Source organism: Bolinopsis microptera, chromosome 12 (genome assembly GCF_026151205.1).
Source record: "Bolinopsis microptera isolate Bmic1 chromosome 12, MBARI_Bmic_1.0, whole genome shotgun sequence".
Taxonomy (NCBI): Eukaryota; Metazoa; Ctenophora; class Tentaculata; order Lobata; family Bolinopsidae; genus Bolinopsis; species Bolinopsis microptera.
In genome coordinates, this window is record NC_087083.1 from 539,515 (window position 1) to 560,504 (window position 20,990).

General features: G+C 36.8%; 2 protein-coding genes across 3 annotated transcripts in view; both read right to left on the bottom strand.

Annotated features, from left to right (window-relative positions):
• Positions 1 to 10,716, bottom strand: part of LOC134824016 (ribosome biogenesis protein NOP53-like) — a 49,569-nt gene extending 38,853 nt beyond the window's left edge. The window contains exon 1 of the mRNA XM_063835664.1: positions 10,707 to 10,716. The gene's annotated coding sequence lies outside the window, so the exon portion shown is untranslated. The remainder of the gene's footprint in view (positions 1 to 10,706) is intronic.
• LOC134824015 (vacuolar protein sorting-associated protein 11 homolog) overlaps positions 1 to 20,990 on the bottom strand; it is an 87,294-nt gene that overhangs the window by 6,975 nt on the left and 59,329 nt on the right. For both annotated transcript variants that reach the window (XM_063835662.1, XM_063835663.1), the window contains exons 12-22: positions 17,752 to 17,904; positions 16,971 to 17,038; positions 16,590 to 16,704; positions 16,148 to 16,254; positions 15,284 to 15,348; positions 14,713 to 14,818; positions 14,339 to 14,467; positions 13,983 to 14,048; positions 10,986 to 11,079; positions 10,466 to 10,603; positions 10,097 to 10,228 (exon numbers count right to left, since the gene is read on the bottom strand). In XM_063835662.1, the coding sequence (XP_063691732.1) occupies positions 10,097 to 10,228; positions 10,466 to 10,603; positions 10,986 to 11,079; positions 13,983 to 14,048; positions 14,339 to 14,467; positions 14,713 to 14,818; positions 15,284 to 15,348; positions 16,148 to 16,254; positions 16,590 to 16,704; positions 16,971 to 17,038; positions 17,752 to 17,904 (1,173 nt within the window). The remainder of the gene's footprint in view (positions 1 to 10,096; positions 10,229 to 10,465; positions 10,604 to 10,985; positions 11,080 to 13,982; positions 14,049 to 14,338; positions 14,468 to 14,712; positions 14,819 to 15,283; positions 15,349 to 16,147; positions 16,255 to 16,589; positions 16,705 to 16,970; positions 17,039 to 17,751; positions 17,905 to 20,990) is intronic.

Here is a 20,990-nt window from a genome sequence, read left to right on the forward strand (position 1 = left end):
AACAAAATGCCCCATCAAAAGTTCAATTAAGTACAATGATTGCAAAAACCAGCATAACGACAGAGTCTATACATTGGTCAATAACCATCACCTCACTTTCCTCGTTAGAAAATCAGGAAAATACACCAATGATTATTTCCCTTGCGCCAACAATCTGTGCGTGGAGTATTCTAAAGTCTGTGACTTGGTTGACAATTGCGGGGATAGTTCGGATGAGCTGAACTGCGGAAACCATTTCGAATGTGGTGGTGTGTTCATTCCAGTAACTCAAAAATGTGACGGCACTGCGAACTGCGAAGATTGGTCGGACGAGTGTAACGAACAGTGTGGTAAGCAGGTGATAAACGGATTACCTCAAAAAATTACCGCTTTTGGAATTGGTTTCCTAGCGACCGTTTTTAATCTTGTTGTTGTAATTGAAAATGGGGCGGATTTGAAGCAATGCAAATCTCGCACAATGCTGGCAAACAAGATAATGATAATGGTTATAAGTATTGGAGACTTCCTAACCGGACAGTATCTATTTTCATTAGCGATTGTGGACTATAAGTTTGGTGCAGACTTCTGCAAAGGTCAGTTGAAGTGGCTGAGTAGTAAATATTGTTCAATTTTGGGGGTCATCAGCACTATTGGAAGTCAGATCTCTGTCGTTTCGTTAGCCATTCTCAGTATTAGTCGAGTTTGCGGTATTCAAAACAGTATGGTGAGATCAAATTCGAGAATGAGCTTTAAAAACATTCTCGTTCAGTTTGTGGTGATGATATTTCCTGTGATTATTATGACCTCATTAATTGCCCTTGCACCCTTGTTTCCATTTTTCGAAGACTTATTCGTAAATGGATTGACCTACGACACTGAGATAAAGCTATTTATCGAACAAGCTGGTAAGGATATGCATTTTGATGTAATACAGCGATACTATGGCAGGGCAAAGATGCAGCCATTAAAGTGGTCAATTATCGTGAGTCTTATGAGGACTATGTTTTCAAATGATTATGGAAATTTGGATGGAAAAGTAGGAAGGGTTGATTTCTATGGTAACGATGGAGTGTGTCTCTTCAAATATTTTGTTCACAAGAGTGATCCTCAAAGACGATTCAGTTTGACAATTTTATCAATTAACATTCTTTGTTTTGCCATAGTTACTATTTCATACATTTTCATAAACGTTAAAACAATTAAGAATTCCAGCATTCTGACAAAGGGAAAGACTCCAACGTCCAAAATAGTCCGAAAAAGGAACCAAAAACTACAGCGAAAGATAGCTGCTATCATCGGTACAAACTTTGTTTGCTGGATACCATTCGTGATTGTGAGCATTCTTCACTACTTTGGTGTTATCGACGCGTCAGAACAGTACAGCCTCTTTTCTATTGTCATACTGCCAATAAACTCAGTTATCAATCCTTTTATATACAGCACCATATTAAACAAATACATGGCCAAATTTAACCCAGCTAGGATATTTCATGAGCGGGCGGAAATTGCTCCCATTCCCATCGATCGTATTCCCTCTTATCGATTGGGTCCTTCTGATCCGGATCCCTCCGATCCCCCTCCTTTAGATCCCTCTCCCGCTGATCCCTCTCCGTTCGATCAATGTCCATCCGACCCCTCTCCGTCCGATCTCTCTAATCCCTCTCCATCTGATCCCTTTCCTTCCGATCCATCTCCTTCTGATCCCTCTCCTTCTGATCACTCTCCTTCTGATCATTCTCCTTCTAATCACTCTCCTTCTGATCCCTCTTCTTCTGATCCCTCTCCTTCTGATCCCTCTCCATCCGATCCCTCTCCCTCCGATCCCTCTCCATATGATCCCTTTCCTTCCGATCCATCTCCTTCTGATCACTCTCCTTCTGATCATTCTCCTTCTGATCACTCTCCATCTGATCACTCTCCATCTGATCCCTCTCCTTCCGATCCCTATCCTTCCAATCTCTCTCCTTCTGATCACTCTCCTTCCGATACATCTCCTTCCAATCTCTCTCCTTCTGATCACTCTCCTTCCGATACATCTCCTTCCAATCTCTCTCCTTCTGATCACTCCCCTTCTGATCACTCTCCTTCTGATCCCTTTCCTTCTGATCACTCTCCTTCTGATCATTTTCCTTCTGATCACTATCCTTCTGATCATTCTCCTTCTGATCACTCTTCTTCTGATCCCTTTCCTTCTGATCATTCTCCTTTTGATCACTCTCCTTCTGATCACTCTCCTTCCGATACATCTCCTTCCAATCTCTCTCCTTCTGATCACTCTCCTTCTGATCTCTTTCCTTCTGATCACTCTCCTTCTGATCCCTTTCCTTCTGATCACTCTCCTTCTGATCATTCTCCTTCTGATCACTCTCCTTCTGATAATTCTCCTTCTGATCACTCTTCTTCTGATCCCTTTCCTTCTGATCACTCTCCTTCTGACCACTCTCCTTCTGATCACTCTCCTTCTGATCACTCTCCTTCTGATCACTCTTCTTCTGATCACTCTCCTTCCAATCTCTCTCCTTCTGATCACTCTCCTTCTGATTACTCTCCTTCTGATCACTCTCCTTCTGATTACTCTCCTTCTGATCATTCTCCTTCTGATCACTCTCCTTCTGATCACTCTCCTTCTGATCCCTTTCCTTCTGATCATTCTCCTTCTGATCACTCTCCTTCTGATTCCTTTCCTTCTGATCACTCTCCTTCCGATCACTGTCCCTCTGATCACTCTACACCTGATCAGTAATTTTCTAATTACTATCCCTCTGACCCCAGTAATAGTTACAGTTTACACTCTTTTAAATGACTTTTCTCTTTAGAGAACGACTACACATGGGCAATGATTTTATATTGCACGTGGGCGGTCATACAAACAGAGAGAATCAGTCGAATTATAATATATATTTAATATTACTTGTTCAAATATAAATAGGTCAGTGGTCAGGGTCGGGTGGTCACATAGAATGATGCGAACTTGTTATTCTATTACTTTATTTATTTTAATGTCCATTTATCATTTCATCTAAAATGTACTCTTTCAGATGTGTGTCCACTGTTATGATTTTTGCTTGTTGGGATATATTATTTACAATAAAATGTTGTGTTAATATTGAAGTTTCATCGCGTTCATTTTTGGTAATACCAATTGGAATTCCGCGTTTTTTTCTATTTTGGTTAAATTTTGTTAGTGATAAAAAACCGCTTTGGAACGGAACGACTTTTATTTAAAGACATTTTAAGAGATAGTAGAATTCATGATTGTGACATATTAATATGTTGATGTTTGTGATATTCAAACTTCCCAGAATTTGTGATTATTGGAGTGTTATTTTACATTTAAATGTTGCCACTAGGAAATGAATACACATTTGCCATTCTAAGATCTATCAACGACAGGCCCATGAACAAGTATTCCTAATTGGTGGGAGAATAAATGGAATTTCGAATCTCTAATACGATAAATTAAACCAAATCTTAACCTGCGTTACCAGCACTAACTGGTCCAAGATATGTATATTATCAAAAAAACACGTACTTACGTAAATTACTTAAACGACCGGATTGCAAAATGGTTAAATTCATTTCCGATCTGAATACCTTAATGGGGAATATTTAACTACTAGTCAGGAACAAATATGGGATATATTATGAGAAAGGTTTGATCACATAGAAAGTAAGTTGTCAGTAATTAAAACACGTTGAAAGTAAGTTGTCTGTTATTAAAACTGACTATGCGAGAAGACGGACTCACCGATTCATGTTATTGTGAAATGCATTTTTAAACTTTCACCGAGGTCGTTGTTGCACTTAACTGTCTGTACAGATGCTTAATTGAGCATTTTAATGGCGTATTAAGATTTTTTACTTAAGTTTATTATGATAGTAACTGATACTCAGTATTAACTAATTAGCTAATTAACTAATTATAACAGTATAGAATTAAATTATACACAGCTATACATTGAACTTTATAATAAGTTAGTTAATAAATCACCTTCACTGTGAAGGACTAAGCTGGTCGGAGTTTCATTAAGTTTAATTAAGTAAGTCAGAGTTTAATAAAGCCCATTAAATCATTAACTTCAAATTAAATCATTAACTCTAAATTAAATCATTAACTCTAAATCCCCTTGGAGATCTGATCAAAAGTGATATGATCACCAGAGATCCGGTATTTGGTAGCCGTGCCAGTGTTCACTGTTCACCACACCATTGAAAGGGGCTAGTGGTTAATTATTCAAGCTTAATCAAGATTTGTTACTTATTAAGTTAAGGAGTTTAATCGACTTTTCGACTTTCAATGATGATAGTTAGTAATTCCTTATTTGGTTACCGCCAGTGTTGACCACACCACTGAATAGGGCCACTTAACAATTCGGTGCCCCAGTAATTGTCTCGTAGCGACCAAAAGCCAAACGTTCACCGCACCATCCGGTAGTACGGTTAGTAACACTCTCTAGTGGCAACCCCTGTTACTTTGTCGTAAGTACCCTGGTAAAGGCTTGGTCTGTATACTTGGTATTTCTGGTATGCTTGGTATTTCTGGTATGCCTGGCATGGTATTTCTGGCACCTTGGCCTTGGTAGGGTTATTGTATTGTCACAAATTCGTATACTGTAATAGCTCATACAGTAAAACCCCGAATTACAGTACCCCAAATTTACCCTATAGTAAATCAGGGTTTTACTGCAGTAATGCAATCAGAGCATTTTTCATTTAGCAAGGTTTTGGATGAGAATAGCTCGCCTTGGTTATTTTTAAAAGCTCGAACCAATTAGCAAAAAATAATTCCAATTATGGGACTTTTATACGATTATAAAATAACTAATTATTTATAATGTAAAATTAAATAAATCTTTTAACCCAAGATAAACACATACAAAATATCTGGGCTCCCAATTAGCCTGCGCCCAATTAGCTCTCATTATCTAGGACACGAGGTTTTATGATCACAAAAATACCGTTTAAACACCAAATTAGTAATTATGAAAGTTTAGTTCAGTCTTTTGGTGATTTTTATTTTTATACTGTGTTGATCATGTAAGGTCGAGCGTGATTTCGTTACAGATGGCACGTATTATTTCGTTACATATGCTGGTGTAATAGCGTGCACGTGCAAGGTTAATTGGTACGACATTTTTATCGATTTTGTTTTTTCTAACCTTAACTTTTGTACCGTTAGTGCCCGCAGTTTAGTTAAGGCTGGAACAGATCTAACAATATGTTCTAATTTCTCTTCACAGATTATTGTAGTAGCATTATAAATTGTGATCGTTTTTTGTGATTATGTCGTTTTTAGACTGTTTTACATATTATTAGTCAGCTGTATCTCTGGTTAGTACTTTATTATGGATATTTTTAATGCACAGCAATTATTTTTTATCGCTTTTTAATCATTGTTCGTGATTACGTTCTGTTTAGTCTGTTTTGCCTTTACATAATAATTATCTGTATATTCGGTTGGGATGGGTGTTTTAAATGCGATTAAATCTGACTATCACGTGGCCACGTGACCACAGCTACAGACTTACTAAGTTTCTAGTCTACTTTATAACTCGAATATTTCAGTTTTTCTGTCTGACCACCCACGTGCAAATTTGGTGAGGATTAAGAAGTAATGGTGAGGATTGAATAGTAATGAGGGTGGAAACGCGCAACTACAAAAAAAATCATTAGCTTCCTCCCTGTGACCACAGGCTTTTTTGATAGCTTTCTGCTTAAGTGCTCTTACCATTGTGACTATATCCAAAAGTTAACACACGATTTTTTAAGCGGAGTGCTGGATTGCAAGCGGAGGGCTGGGTTGCAAAGGTAGACTGATGTATATGTCAAGGAAGACGGTGTCTTTCTTTTTAAGGAAGCATTCATAAAATTAATTCTTTGTTCTATTATTGATTTATTGTTCATAGATAATAGGCGTACAAGCATTGATAATTAGATTAATATTCTTTGATCATTTGATCTTCATTTGCTAATTTTGTCAGAGTGTTGCATCCATTTTAATTTTGTATCCTTTTCATTAATCGCTAAGTTCTATAGATTTCGAATTGATGCTTCTTGGTGCGGTAATATTTTGCAAATAGTGCAGTTTTTCACCTGCCTAAAACTTGTTTATGTGCGGTAAATTTGGCGACAAAAAACACAGCAATTAAATAGAACAATTCGCAAAATTTGCAGCCTTTAGGTACACTCGATCTCAGGTTGGCTTATTGGACAGCGTAGTATGTAACGTTGCCTTACACGATTGTTGAGTTACTAAAACAAATAACCAACAAGGTCTTACATTGAGATTCCTGACAATTCAAGATGTACAAATCTAGAATTACGGTCCTAATAATAGAAGATTTAACAATTAAACGGGCAAGGGCTCACTAGTTGAGAAGGTTGTGAGCATAATAATATTATATCAGAGAAGTACAACAGATTAAAATTTCCAACACATTGTCCAAATTCAAACGCATTATAATATTATGTACATTGTACAAGCTTAAGTGACTAAAGTGACTAAAGTGACTCAATTTCAATCTGTTGAGGGATTGCAATCCAGTATGACAAGTTCGTTTGTACCAAGATTCACCCTCGATTGTTTTTTGTTAATCAAAATTACTGATAGTATTGAAAGTCGATGCATTATCAACTTGCCATCTGATAATAATAATAATGAAATTTCTGGGAATATTTTCAGCGAGGAATATCATTGTTCTTTGTTATACGTTTGGTTCCAGATCATGGAGTTTTGCCCTGAAATTTAAACACATTCTGAATACCACACGATTTTAGAAGTTTTAGGTTATAAAGTCAATTTTGAGTTATTAACAAAAGTCACTTGGGGGTCTTTCAGAGACAACCTCTTTATGTTTAAGTATCATGTACATACTGTATAGTGTATAATAGGGGTCGTTCACATATTACGAAATCAGCCGAGGGGGGAGGAAGGGGGGTTTCCAAATGATTACGCTAGTGTAATTTTGACACAATAGCTATGTGTAAAACTGATTACGGAGGGTGGTGGGGGGGGGGTTAAAAATTCTCCGAAAAGTGATTGCGTAACAACGGTCCCATATTGGTAAATATTGTTAAAACAGGCGCGAATAACCTTTACCTGCAGATATTTTGACAACATGACAACATGTCAGTATTAATGCTTTTCATACAAAGTTACAACAAAGTCAGTATGTTTTTAACATTAAAATTGTCTATGATATTACAAAGTTACAAATTTTGTCCTCACAAGGTTACCTGTTTCCAATAGTGAATTAGCCGTGTGTTTAGTGTGTTTTACTTTTTAGTATCAGCCATTTCTAGTCATTTCCTACTACACAACCAGGGGATTATAATCCTTGGACGAGTTGCACTTTTCACGTTTGCCTTGTCAGAGAAACTTTATAAAAGCAAGGCAATTATAATTGTTGGAGGAGTTGTGTGTTTATTTGTCAGCCAATCAAGGAACTTGTTTATAAGTTAGGGATAATTTATTAATTCATGTAATTTATTAATTTATATGAATGCCACTCCATGGGGTGCAGGTGGCAAGTCCCCATACATCGTGGTCCGGTAGTTTCATTGCGTCTTAATATAAGACTTATTGACAATGTCAGATGACAATATCATCTGCTAAAACCAGTGTGAGTTTAACTCGACGCACCAATAACGTCGAACACAAAATTTAGACATGACAATTATAGATTATTCTTAATCATGCTTGCTGCATGATGACTTCATGATAAAATTTAAACATGTCCTTTTAATATTTTAATATAGTTATCGGTGTTTAATAGTGAATTAGACAATATTTAATATAATTACAAATGGCATCGTCTTCCTTACAAAGTTACAGTGATAGTCATTTCCTGTCAACGCGTTGTGTAACCTAGTTTAGTCAATGTTTTACTTTAAAATGGAACCAGATTTTTAAACTTCTCATTACACAAATATATTATACAGATTCTGTTTATTTTTGTGAGTATTGAGTTTCTCCACTGACACTTGACGTCATTAAACTGTCACGTGACACTTTTGAATCTTGTTATGCAAAGCTGACTTCTCATCTGACCCCCCTTATTGTCTCACAGGAACCATGAACACATCTGACGTCATCATCAGAGCACTCCCCCCTCGCTCGGACCTCTACAATCCCCACATTAAATCCTACCCAGACTACCCTGGTATGGCAACACCCTTTACACCTCTCGACTTCTCACTCGGGTCCCTTCTCTTTCTCTGTGCTCTGGTCGGTATCCCTGGTAACATCTTCGGACTCTTCTACTTCACCTTTAAGACGCGCAGAGACAGGGTTACCTTGCTTTACATTGTTATCTGCGGTGTGGACACTATGACATCCTTCAGCCACCTCCCGGTAGCTATAGCGCTGTTCCGAGGTAGAAAACCAGGGGTTTTTAACAACCATCTCTTCTGCGCTCTCTGGGAGTCCCTCTACACAATCCTCCAGAAGACCTCTATATTCCTAGTCCTCCTCCTCAGTGTATCCCGTACCATAGCAATAGTGAAACCCTTCTATAAAATCCGGATTATCACCGTCATGTGCAGTTTGTTGGCGTACGTGTTTATCTTAATCCTGATACCGGTGGTTCAGTACGTGGTAATCCCACTCCGGGGCGAGTTCAAGTACTCGTGGGATGGTGCTTACTGTTACTATAACTTTGAGATGAAGTTCGAGCATGCTGTTAATCTGGTTATGGTGGGGCTGCCTCCTATTCTTACTTTTATCTCCTTTTTAGTGTCTATTATCAGGCTGACAGCGGATAGGAAGAAGGTAGGACCAGGAGCAAAGGCGAAAGAAACCCAGAAGTGGAAGTATCGAGCGAGTGTTACGATAGTGCTGTTTACCACCTTGTTCTTAGTGTGTAATCTCCCCCTTTTCATCAACATGCTGCACAATATGACGACACGTTTCTTTGGGGTGGACTACCCAGGGGTATACTTCGGTACACGGTTCATGTACTGGTATTCTTGGCATGTGGCCAAGATGGAGAGTGTGGTGGTGAATGCGGCTCTCAATCCTGTGCTGTATTTCTGGAGGATGAACAAGTTTAGGGTGTGGTGTGTGGATGTGGTTATATGTAGGGGTTTGAGGAAGGAGGAGGAGGGGAACAAACCTGGTTTTACTCAGGTACAGAGCTCGACGGTGTTTATGCCGGAGAAAGTGGAGTTAGAAAAAGTGTTGGAAAATGTTGAGAGTTAGCATGTGGTCAAATTATCGGTTGAAGTGTTGTCGATTAAGCCAGTTTTATAGACGAGCTAGAGCTGTCAGTTATTATTGATCGTATTATTTTGGGATAAATCATAAATATAAAATGTTTTAAATGGTCCTTAAAACTTTAAAAACAAGTTATTTCGTTCCTAATCTCGCTTTAATGACTTGAATGTACATCTACATGTTGAAGCGTGTAACAATATTAGAACTTGCTTACGACTGTAGACTTAAGACTGTATAAATAGTATTTATGAAGTCTCTATGTTTATAGGGATATTGAATAATGAATATTAATGAATAAAATTCATCGAAAAAAGGACTTGTTTTGAAATTTGATACAAACTTGAGTTAAAACTTTATTAACCCATGTTCCATAACAGCTAATGGTTCATTTTGTTACTCAAAAATATATAACTTATAAGATGTGATTTAGACAAGCTGTTTTGCTAAACATTATTAGATAATTATATAATAATGTATAATAATAACGTGCAGTTTTCAACCCTTTTTATAACCCTAAAAGCCTAAACTAAAATCTGTAATTGACTCAATCTTGAAAAATATTATCAAAACGTCATAAACATTGGGTTTTATTTTTCTTATCTTTTAACTTCAACAAACAAGATAAATATACTTGATCCCTGATAAAGATAAAACCATTCCCCCCGCCCCCCCCCCCCCCCCTCTCCCCCGGGCCTCCACCCCCGCAACAGACCTATTAAATCTAAGAATGCACCAGTTGTACCTGCTGATGCCCCCCCGGCCCCCCCCCCCCCCCCCGGCCCCACCCCCTTTAGTTTAACACATACCTGCTGATGCCCCCCTCCCCCACCCCCTTTATTTAAACACATACCTGCTGATGCCCCCCCCCCCCCCCGGCCCCACCCCCTTTACTTAAACACATACCTGCTGATGCCAGGAATGTTTACAGAGGAGATGAACAGCAGGTAGGTTCAGTTTCTTCACACACTGAGTACACTTGTTTGTTTGGAAGATTACTGGTTCTGTCTTTAGCTTCTTTATCTCTTCCCGCATTTTCTGGGCAGATGAGAAAAATATATGAGCTATAAAATTATACCTGTAGTGCACAAATAATCGGTGGTTTAAAAAAAGTTGTCAATGAGATCAGCAGATCAGCCACACAATCCAATCATTACCGAACCACTTTTTGTCGATTTTACGGTCGAAAATACGTCTCCCAGTTCCCACTCTGGTTAATTACTAATCACCTTGATTATTAATTACTAATTGCTATTTAAATTACTAATTACTCACAGTAGCTTCCTCAGAATATTTCTTGATCAGGATCTCATTCTCATTTGTCTGCTCTTCCTCTATCTGTATGTGTCGTGTTATGTAGTTCATCAGCACTGATATGGGAGTTTTAGCGTTCTCTGATAAAGCTTTTACCACCTGCAAAAAGGGAAATATTGGTTATTTTTAGCTCATATTATATTACTACATACTCTATTAACAGTTTTTGACTGATTTGAATGTCCTGCACAGCAGATCGAAGCAAATTATTTACTATTTTTATTGTATTGCTGTGTAAATTTGATTCTAATTATAATTCTAATTTTAATATCTGGGTATTTTAGATTTAGGAAAAATAACATTTTCTAATTTAGTTATTATGCTTTTACTACCTGCGAAATAATAATAAATAGCAACAAAGCCAATCCTCAGTATTAAAAAATCGAAAGCGAAACCGTTAATCGATGAAACACTACATACATTGTTTAATGTATTATATTATGTAATCAATTAGCAATCAATTAGCAATCAATTAGCGAACCATTAGAGGAGGAAGAAGGTTCTTCTGTTCGATGTACTGTAGGATCTCAGCCACGTGTTCTCTACTCTCCTCGTCCTCCCGAACTGCAAAATACCTGAACAAAACAATTAATAAATTGGGAAAATTAATTAATTAATTAAATTAATTAATTAATTAAATACGGTGAAATGTCAGTCACCCTTATCTCCTCGTCCTCCCGAACTGCAAAATACCTGGACAAAACAACAAAACTTAAAAACGTACACCTTATAATAATAACATTGTTTGATACATATTTAGCCTCACAAAAACAGTTGCAAGCAATCTCAACGAGAAAAAAGTTATCACATTCAGAAATGTCAAAGAAATTGACAAAAATTGTTTTGCGGATAATCTTGCTGAGGAATTGGTTACTGTAATGGATCCTGAGGGTCTATCACAAGCTGAAATGCCGTCATTTGAAAGCCGCATCAGCCTATACAACTCTAAGTGCCTAACTGTGCTGAATAACCATGCTCCTCTCCTCACAAAGGAAATCAAAGAACGTAAGTCTGCCCCTTGGTTCGATGGTGAATATAAAGCACTTAGAAGCCAAAGAAGAAAAGCCGAGACAAAGTGGAAAATCTCCGGATCTTTAACTGACAAGAAACACTATGAATCAATCAGAGAGCAGTGCACAGAACTCTCAGACAGGAAGAAACATGAGTTTTTCAAAGTCGAATTCATAAAGCATTCCTATTCTTCTAAGAGTCTTTTTAGATTTATGGACACCTTTCTTGATCGGGATAAAAGCATTGTGTTGCCTTCGTCGGAGTCTCTCAAGGACACAGTCGAAAACTTTAACGTATATTTTCAGGAGAAAATAAAGGCAATACGTAATAACTTTGATCATGTGGAGTCTGACGATCAAACGCCCTCTTACTGCGGAGAAAAACTAGCTGAGTTCTCTCCAACTACTCTAGAAGAACTAGAGGAGATAATCAAGGCATCTGAGATCAAGTCTTCTTCAATTGACCCTCTACCTGCAAACATCTTTAAAGAAAACCTTGAGGTTCTACTACCCGTCTTAGTTGACATAGTAAATGCTTCATTATCTTCTGGCAGTATTGATGGCGCTAAACTAGCTCATATCACACCCCTGATCAAGGGCCAGGGATTAGATAGTGATAATCTCAAGAATTACAGACCAATATCTAACCTTAGTTTTGTAGGCAAGTTGATAGAAAGAGTAGTGCTCAGGCGTCTAAATGAACATCTAGAAAACAACAACCTGAACATCCCACAGCAGTCTGGATACAAATCAAAACACAGCACCGAGACTCTGCTTGTGAGAGTTGTTAACGATCTACTCATTGCATCTACAGAAAGCAAGGCAACTGTTGTTCTTCTCCTAGATCTCAGTGCAGCTTTTGATACAGTTGACCACTGCAAACTTCTGAACATCCTCAGAAATGAGTTGGGAATAACAGGGACAGCTTGGAAATGGTTCAGCAGCTTCCTCACAGGTAGATGTCAAACGATTAAAGTTGGAAATGAGGAATCTTATGAGATAGTGATTAAGTTTGGAGTCCCACAGGGCTCTGTGCTGGGTCCGGTCCTGTTCAACATCTACATTCGCTCTTTGTACTCAGCAGCACATGATTTGAACTTCTCCATCCAGGGTTACGCCGACGATCATCAGCTGTATAAAAGTTTTAAGCCAAACGAGGAGCCCACCGTCCTTATCAACAATGTTCCCAAATGCTTCCAAGAAATTAATGACTGGATGAAAAAACATTATCTACAGCTCAATGCAGGAAAAACTGAGATTCTTGTTTTTGGGACACCGCTTGTTCTCCAGCAGCTGTCTATAGGGGGCGTGTTTGTTAACTCTGAGACGTGTGTAAGGCTGTCACCTGTTGCAAAGAACCTCGGATTTCGTCTCGACTCTCAACTAAACTTTGGTGAGCAAATCAAGCAACTTAAAACATCGTGTTTTCTGAAACTAAGAGACCTTGCTAAGATGAAAACATTCCTCACAACCAAACAGATGGGAACACTGACTCAAGCAATTGTAATCTCATCGCTTGACTACTGCAATGCGCTTTACTATGGTTGTAGTCAAGCCTCAATTACGCAGCTGCAGAACATTCAGAACCGAGCATGCCGTCTGGTTTTTGGATTAAAGAAGAGAGACTCAGTCGAGGAGAAGCTCAAATCCCTTCATTGGCTCAAGGTGAAGGAAAGGATTGAGTTTAAGTTATGTTTACTGATTTTCAAAGTAGTCAATGGTGTTGCTCCTGTATATCTGTGTGATCTAGTAACATTTGTTAGTTCGAGTAGCAGAAGAACTTCCTCCTTACACCTACCTGTCGGATCTACAAGATCGCACCCAAGAGCGTTTCAGACTGTTGCTCCGAAAATCTGGAACCAACTACCAATTGAAATTAAGACTTGTTCTGATGTTGATCTGTTCAAAACATTATTAAAAACTCACCTGTTTAAGAAAAGTTATGGCATGAGCGATTAATTGACAATATAACTTTATGTTATTTGCTTAAACTGTTTAGGATGCAACCTAATGTCATGATCTTTTTGAACTTATTAGCTATTAGACTGTTAGCTCGCTTCATAAGCATGTCATCTTCGTTCCAAAACTTTTTATGTCCTATGCATACAATCCTTGATAGTTATCTTGATCTAGTATCTTTGTTTCACACAATAGAGCATAAGTTTTGTGGTTTATCCACTGGGCTTAGAGTTTGTGTTTAAGCTACCAAATTTTATTATTATTATTATATTCCTCGAACAGGTGATCAAAGCAAGTCATGTCAGAATTTATTATTTCAATAGGGCACTCAGTGACTGAAAAATAAGCCCCAACGTGTGTGTACTGACTTTTGCTCTTTAGGCTGCCAATCTTTTAACCTAGACGTAAATACCGCTGGTATTACCAACCTGTGATAGTCACGTTGACAATTAACTAATTAACTAAATAACTAATTAGCTATAGACAGCTGGTATTACTATATTACTAACCTGAGAGCTTGTACCCAGAGTGATGCCTCCTCAGTACCAAGCCTCCAACACAGGTCCATTATACTCCTGCAATAAGAGTGGGTAGAGAAGACAAAAACAGGAGAAGTAAATTTAAAGCTTTAAAGACATATAATAAATAAATAATATATAAATATAATCCGATATAATACGGTTCAATCTAATAAAAGAACATTTAAAGATGGCCAACAGGGCTCCTATTCTCAATATTTCGGTATGGTTATAGCTCAGATCATCACAAAAACTGTAATACCTCGTGGTAAAAAACCAAGAAAGTGACTATCACGAAACTATCACGTGACTGAAGTATACACTAACTGAAGTATCACGAAACTAACTTATACTCGTTGTCCTCACAGTAACAATCCAATACGTGTTGGTAAAGACCACGCTTCTCACAGAGTATAACAATACCAGGTTGGAGTCTGTACAGCTGCATTAGGAGCAGGGCGTGGTCAGGGTCATACCTGGTGATTAGCGGGCAATTAGTGTGCAATTAGTGAGCAATTAGTTGCAGATTAGCGAGCAATTAGTTGCCGATTAGTGACCAATTACTGACTTTTTACCCCATTAAGCTATTAAGTGTAGACAGGTAATCGACTGTTTGGCCATCTCTTTTTTTAATAGTCAGCAATTACCGAATTAACTCATCGACCAATTAACTAATCGACCAATCAACTAATTAACTAATTAACCTTAATTAACTAATTACCTAGCAGTGTCGTTCTGCAGCATCTCCACTACCTGTTCTGTTCTCTTCTCCCTACACTCTTCCTTCTGGGAATCTCTTAAGTACAGCTCCAGCAGCGCATTATAAACTGAGGAAATTGGGAAAATTAATTAACTAATTAATTAATTAATACAGTGAAATGTCACTCACCGGACCAGCCTACTCGGAACCAGTCAACTATCGGACCATTAAACTTCCAGAAATTTTCAAAAGGTGCCGAAAATTTGATTCCAGGGTGCTGCCGGATTAATATCCAACGTCTTAAAAACTGTTATTCTAGTTGAAGCAACTCGGACCAATAAAGTCCCGAATTTAATGTCTTTCGGACCAAATTATTCCAGTAGTGCGATATAAACTAAGGAAATTGGGGATCACTATAATAGTTTATTGCAGTATTGGAATTTGGATATTATAATATTTTAAATGTTACGCAGTTATGCTTCAATTTCAGCCCAGTTTCTGATTATCAGCCCACTTGCTGAATATCAGTGTAATATTCACTAATAAAGTAATGCATAGCATAATATAACAAAACATTAATTAATAAGATCACCTTGAGAAGATGATTCAGGTTGTCTATCCACGATAGCTTCGAGAAACAGTATCAGACAGTCATTCCTGCAGGAGGATGGAATGTTACTGTTAGCTACAAAATACCACAGGGCACCTTAAAGTCAACCTCACTCTACCTAACCATTTTACATCAACATATTTTATCCTCATTTCATTCCACTAGTCAACCTTTCTTCACCTCGCTTTACCTCACTTTACCTCACTAAATAACCTCATTTAACCTCACCTGTTAACAAAGAGAGGTATGAACTCCTCTGGTGGAGGTGGATCCTCAGTCTCCCCACACAGCTGTACTAGTTAACCTCTCTTTACCTCACTTTACCTCACTAATTAACCTCTTTTAACCTCACCTGTTGACAAAGAGAGGTATGAACTCCTCTGGTGAAGGTGGATCCTCAGTCTCCCCACACAGCTGTACTAGTTAACCTCTCTTTACCTCACTTTACCTCACTAATTAACCTCTTAACCTCACCTGTTAACAAAGAGAGGTATGAACTCCTCTGGTGGGGGTGGATCCTCAGTCTCCCCACACAGCTGTACTAGTTAACCTCTCTTTACCTCACTTTACCTCACTAATTAACCTCTTGTAACCTCACCTGTTAACAAAGAGAGGTATGAACTCCTCTGGTGGAGGTGGATCCTCAGTCTCCCCACACAGCTGTACTAGTTAACCTCTCTTTACCTCACTTTACCTCACTAATTAACCTCTTTTAACCTCACCTGTTAACAAAGAGAGGTATGAACTCCTCTGGTGGAGGTGGATCCTCAGTCTCCCCACACAGCTGTACTAGTTAACCTCTCTTTACCTCACTTTACCTCACTAATTAACCTCTTTTAACCTCACCTGTTAACAAAGAGAGGTATGAACTCCTCTGGTGGAGGTGGATCCTCAGTCTCCCCACACAGCTGTATTAGAAACTCTGTCATGTCCTCAGGAAGGTGGTCCATCAGCTGGGAGGACAAGTTTACAACAATTAGTGAGGTTAAGTGAGGTTAAGTTGGTCAATCGGGATATTGTGCACACTGTGCAGCTAATCAGAGTGTAATCTTATTAAAATCAATTAAATCTGATTATTTAGAATCTAATCTAATGTAGGTACTAGATGTTAATTCTTTAATGCTAGATAACAGTTATTTTATCTATGCAAAAGATACTGATGTTCATTGCAATATGATTGATATCCCAAGTCAATCTAGCTTACTTACAGCCATCAAATAGATACTCAGCAAATTTTACTTTAACTTTTTAAACTTTTTAACTGTTTAATTTTAATTGCTTTTTTAACCTGTTTTCCGAAGTTCTTAACGTTTTCCTTCTTCTTATCCAGGCTAGGTAACTCATTAATGTAATCAAGTGCAGTTCTGTAGTCCTGCTTATCTTCTATTTGTATGTGAACGTACCTGTCGGGTAAATAAGTGATTAGCTAATTGGATAATTGGATAATTGGATAATTGGATAATTGGATAATTGGGTAATTGAAGAATTGGATAATTGAAGAATTGGCTGAGCAGATGATGATTGACGAATTATCATATTATAGATCGTTATGATACATTTCGGAAATTCTGTATGATTATTCAATAAAATCTCGTTTTTCTCTTGAAAATGTCATTAGAACTTTACTTATAATGTTATATTAGAAACTGAAGACTAGTAATTATCTTACCAATCGTATTGGTTGAACTTCTTGGCTAGGTAAGCAGCGTCATCAAAATAAGTAGCTTGTCTGCAAACCTTAGCAGGGTACAATATTACATTACTTACAATATTACATTACTTACAATATTACATTACTTACAATATTACATTACTTACAATATTACATTACTTACAATATTACATTACTTACAATATTACATTACTTACAATATTACATTACTTACAATATTACATTACTTAATTATTATAATATTGAATAGGTAAATTAACTATATAATTAACTGTATATTGTGCGCGGCAGAAATACAATTTTGAACATTTCAGTTCAGTTTATTTTATCCTCTCATAGAATTAATATAGAACAGGTTACAGGCCTAAGCTGCTGAATACTTTTTTTTAAAAGCTGAGCTGTATATCTGTGTTAAGAGATTAGCATATTTATTACCTTAGTTCGTTTAATTATGGCTCGTTAAAATTGGCAGTTTTTCGGAAATTCTGCCATATTTTTAGCCGTCATTATTTTTAGCCGTCACAATATTATCCGCCATAAATAAACGAACTAAGGTGACTATAATTAACTGAATTAACTGAATCCAACTCACCTTGATAGCAGTCTCCACATCCCCCCCCCCCCCCCCCCCCCCAATTAACTGAATCCAACTCACCTTGATAGCAGTCTCCACATCCCCCCCCCCCCCCCCCCCAATTAACTGAATCCAACTCACCTTGATAGCAGTCTCCACATCCCCCCCCCCCCCCCCCCCCCCAATTAACTGAATCCATCTCACCTTGATAGCAGTCTCCACATCAAAGTTCAGTTCCCCCTCACTTCTAATAAACTGCTCTAACTTTTGCACATTCTTTAGTTTAGTGTAACAGTTTAGTAGCAGGGTTGTGTGATCTTGGTTCGCTACGTTTGCTTCGTGTAGTGCTTCTAGGTACTGGAGGAAGTAACTTTTGTTAATTAATAACTTTAATTTATTAATTAATTGTAATTTTGTCGAAAATTCGATTGGTCATAATCGGATCTGCAGTCTGCACTAACATCATATAACAAGTTTTCATTAATAAGAACTTTTAACTGCGAGAAAAGCACCAAATGAGACGCCAGACCCAACTTTATCAAACTAAAGGTATCTAACTTATTTACAACTAAATGAGTGAGGTTATGTAGAAATTAATAAGAGATGGTGTACCTGTAGCTGTGTGAGGTTATGTAGAAATTAATAAGAGATGGTGTACCTGTGTGAGGTTATGTAGAAATTAATAAGAGATAGTGTACCTGTGTGAGGTTATGTAGAAATTAATAAGAGATAGTGTACCTGTGTGAGGTTATGTAGAAATTAATAAGAGATAGTGTACCTGTGTGAGGTTATGTAGAAATTAATAAGAGATGGTATACCTGAATTAGGTTATGTAGAAATTAATAAGAGATGGTGTACCTGAATTAGGTTATGTAGAAATTAATAAGAGATGGTGTACCTGAATTAGGTTATGTAGAAATTAATAAGAGATGGTCTACCTGAATTAGGTTATGTAGAAATTAATAAGAGATGGTGTACCTGAATTAGGTTATGTAGAAATTAATAAGAGATGGTCTACCTGAATTAGGTTATGTAGAAATTAATAAGAGATGGTGTACCTGAATTAGGTTATGTAGAAATTAATAAGAGATGGTCTACCTGAATTAGGTTATGTAGAAATTAATAAGAGATGGTCTACCTGAATTAGGTTATGTAGAAATTAATAAGAGATGGTGTACCTGAATTAGGTTATGTAGAAATTAATAAGAGATGGTGTACCTGAGGTGAGTATGTAGAAATTAATAAGAGATGGTCTACCTGAATTAGGTTATGTAGAAATTAATAAGAGATGGTGTACCTGAGGTGAGTATGTAGAAATTAATAAGAGATGGTCTACCTGAATTAGGTTATGTAGAAATTAATAAGAGATGGTCTACCTGAATTAGGTTATGTAGAAATTAATAAGAGATGGTGTACCTGAATTATGTTATGTAGAAATTAATAAGAGATGGTGTACCTGAATTAGGTTATGTAGAAATTAATAAGAGATGGTCTACCTGAATTAGGTTATGTAGAAATTAATAAGAGATGGTCTACCTGAGGTGAGTATGTAGAGATTAATAAGAGATGGTCTACCTGAATTAGGTTATGTAGAAATTAATAAGAGATGGTGTACCTGAATTAGGTTATGTAGAAATTAATAAGAGATGGTGTACCTGAATTATGTTATGTAGAAATTAATAAGAGATGGTGTACCTGAATTAGGTTATGTAGAAATTAATAAGAGATGGTCTACCTGAATTAGGTTATGTAGAAATTAATAAGAGATGGTATCCCTGAGGTGAGTATGTAGAGATTAATAAGAGATGGTCTACCTGAATTAGGTTATGTAGAAATTAATAAGAGATGGTCTACCTGAATTAGGTTATGTAGAAATTAATAAGAGATGGTATCCCTGAGGTGAGTATGTAGAGATTAATAAGAGATGGTCTACCTGAATTAGGTTATGTAGAAATTAATAAGAGATGGTCTACCTGAATTAGGTTATGTAGAAATTAATAAGAGATGGTCTACCTGAATTAGGTTATGTAGAAATTAATAAGAGATGGTGTACCTGAGGTGAGTATGTAGAAATTAATAAGAGATGGTATCCCTGAGGTGAGTATGTAGAAATTAATAAGAGATGGTCTACCTGAATTAGGTTATGTAGAAATTAATAAGAGATGGTCTACCTGAATTAGGTTATGTAGAAATTAATAAGAGATGGTGTACCTGAGGTGAGTATGTAGAGATTAATAAGAGATGGTCTACCTGAATTAGGTTATGTAGAAATTAATAAGAGATGGTCTACCTGAATTAGGTTATGTAGAAATTAATAAGAGATGGTGTACCTGAATTAGGTTATGTAGAAATTAATAAGAGATGGTATCCCTGAGGTGAGTATGTAGAGATTAATAAGAGATGGTCTACCTGAATTAGGTTATGTAGAAATTAATAAGAGATGGTCTACCTGAATTAGGTTATGTAGAAATTAATAAGAGATGGTCTACCTGAATTAGGTTATGTAGAAATTAATAAGAGATGGTGTACCTGAGGTGAGTATGTAGAAATTAATAAGAGATGGTGTACCTGAGGTGAGTATGTAGAAATTAATAAGAGATGGTGTACCTGAATTAGGTTATGTAGAAATTAATAAGAGATGGTCTACCTGAATTAGGTTATGTAGAAATTAATAAGAGATGGTCTACCTGAATTAGGTTATGTAGAAATTAATAAGAGATGGTCTACCTGAATTAGGTTATGTAGAAATTAATAAGAGATGGTCTACCTGAATTAGGTTATGTAGAAATTAATAAGAGATGGTCTACCTGAATTAGGTTATGTAGAAATTAATAAGAGATGGTCTACCTGAATTAGGTTATGTAGAAATTAATAAGAGATGGTGTACCTGAGGTGAGTATGTAGAAATTAATAAGAGATGGTCTACCTGAATTAGGTTATGTAGAAATTAATAAGAGATGGTCTACCTGAATTAGGTTATGTAGAAATTAATAAGAGATGGTGTACCTGAATTAGGTTATGTAGAAATTAATAAGAGATGGTCTACCTGAATTAGGTTATGTAGAAATTAATAAGAGATGGTCTACCTGAATTAGGTTATGTAGAAATTAATAAGAGATGGTGTACCTGAATTAGGTTATGTAGAAATTAATAAGAGATGGTCTACCTGAATTAGGTTATGTAGAAATTAATAAGAGATGGTCTACCTGAATTAGGTTATGTAGAAATTAATAAGAGATGGTGTACCTGAGGTGAGTATGTAGAAATTAATAAGAGATGGTCTACCTGAATTAGGTTATGTAGAAATTAATAAGAGATGGTGTACCTGAATTATGTTATGTAGAAATTAATAAGAGATGGTCTACCTGAATTAGGTTATGTAGAAATTAATAAGAGATGGTCTACCTGAATTAGGTTATGTAGAAATTAATAAGAGATGGTAT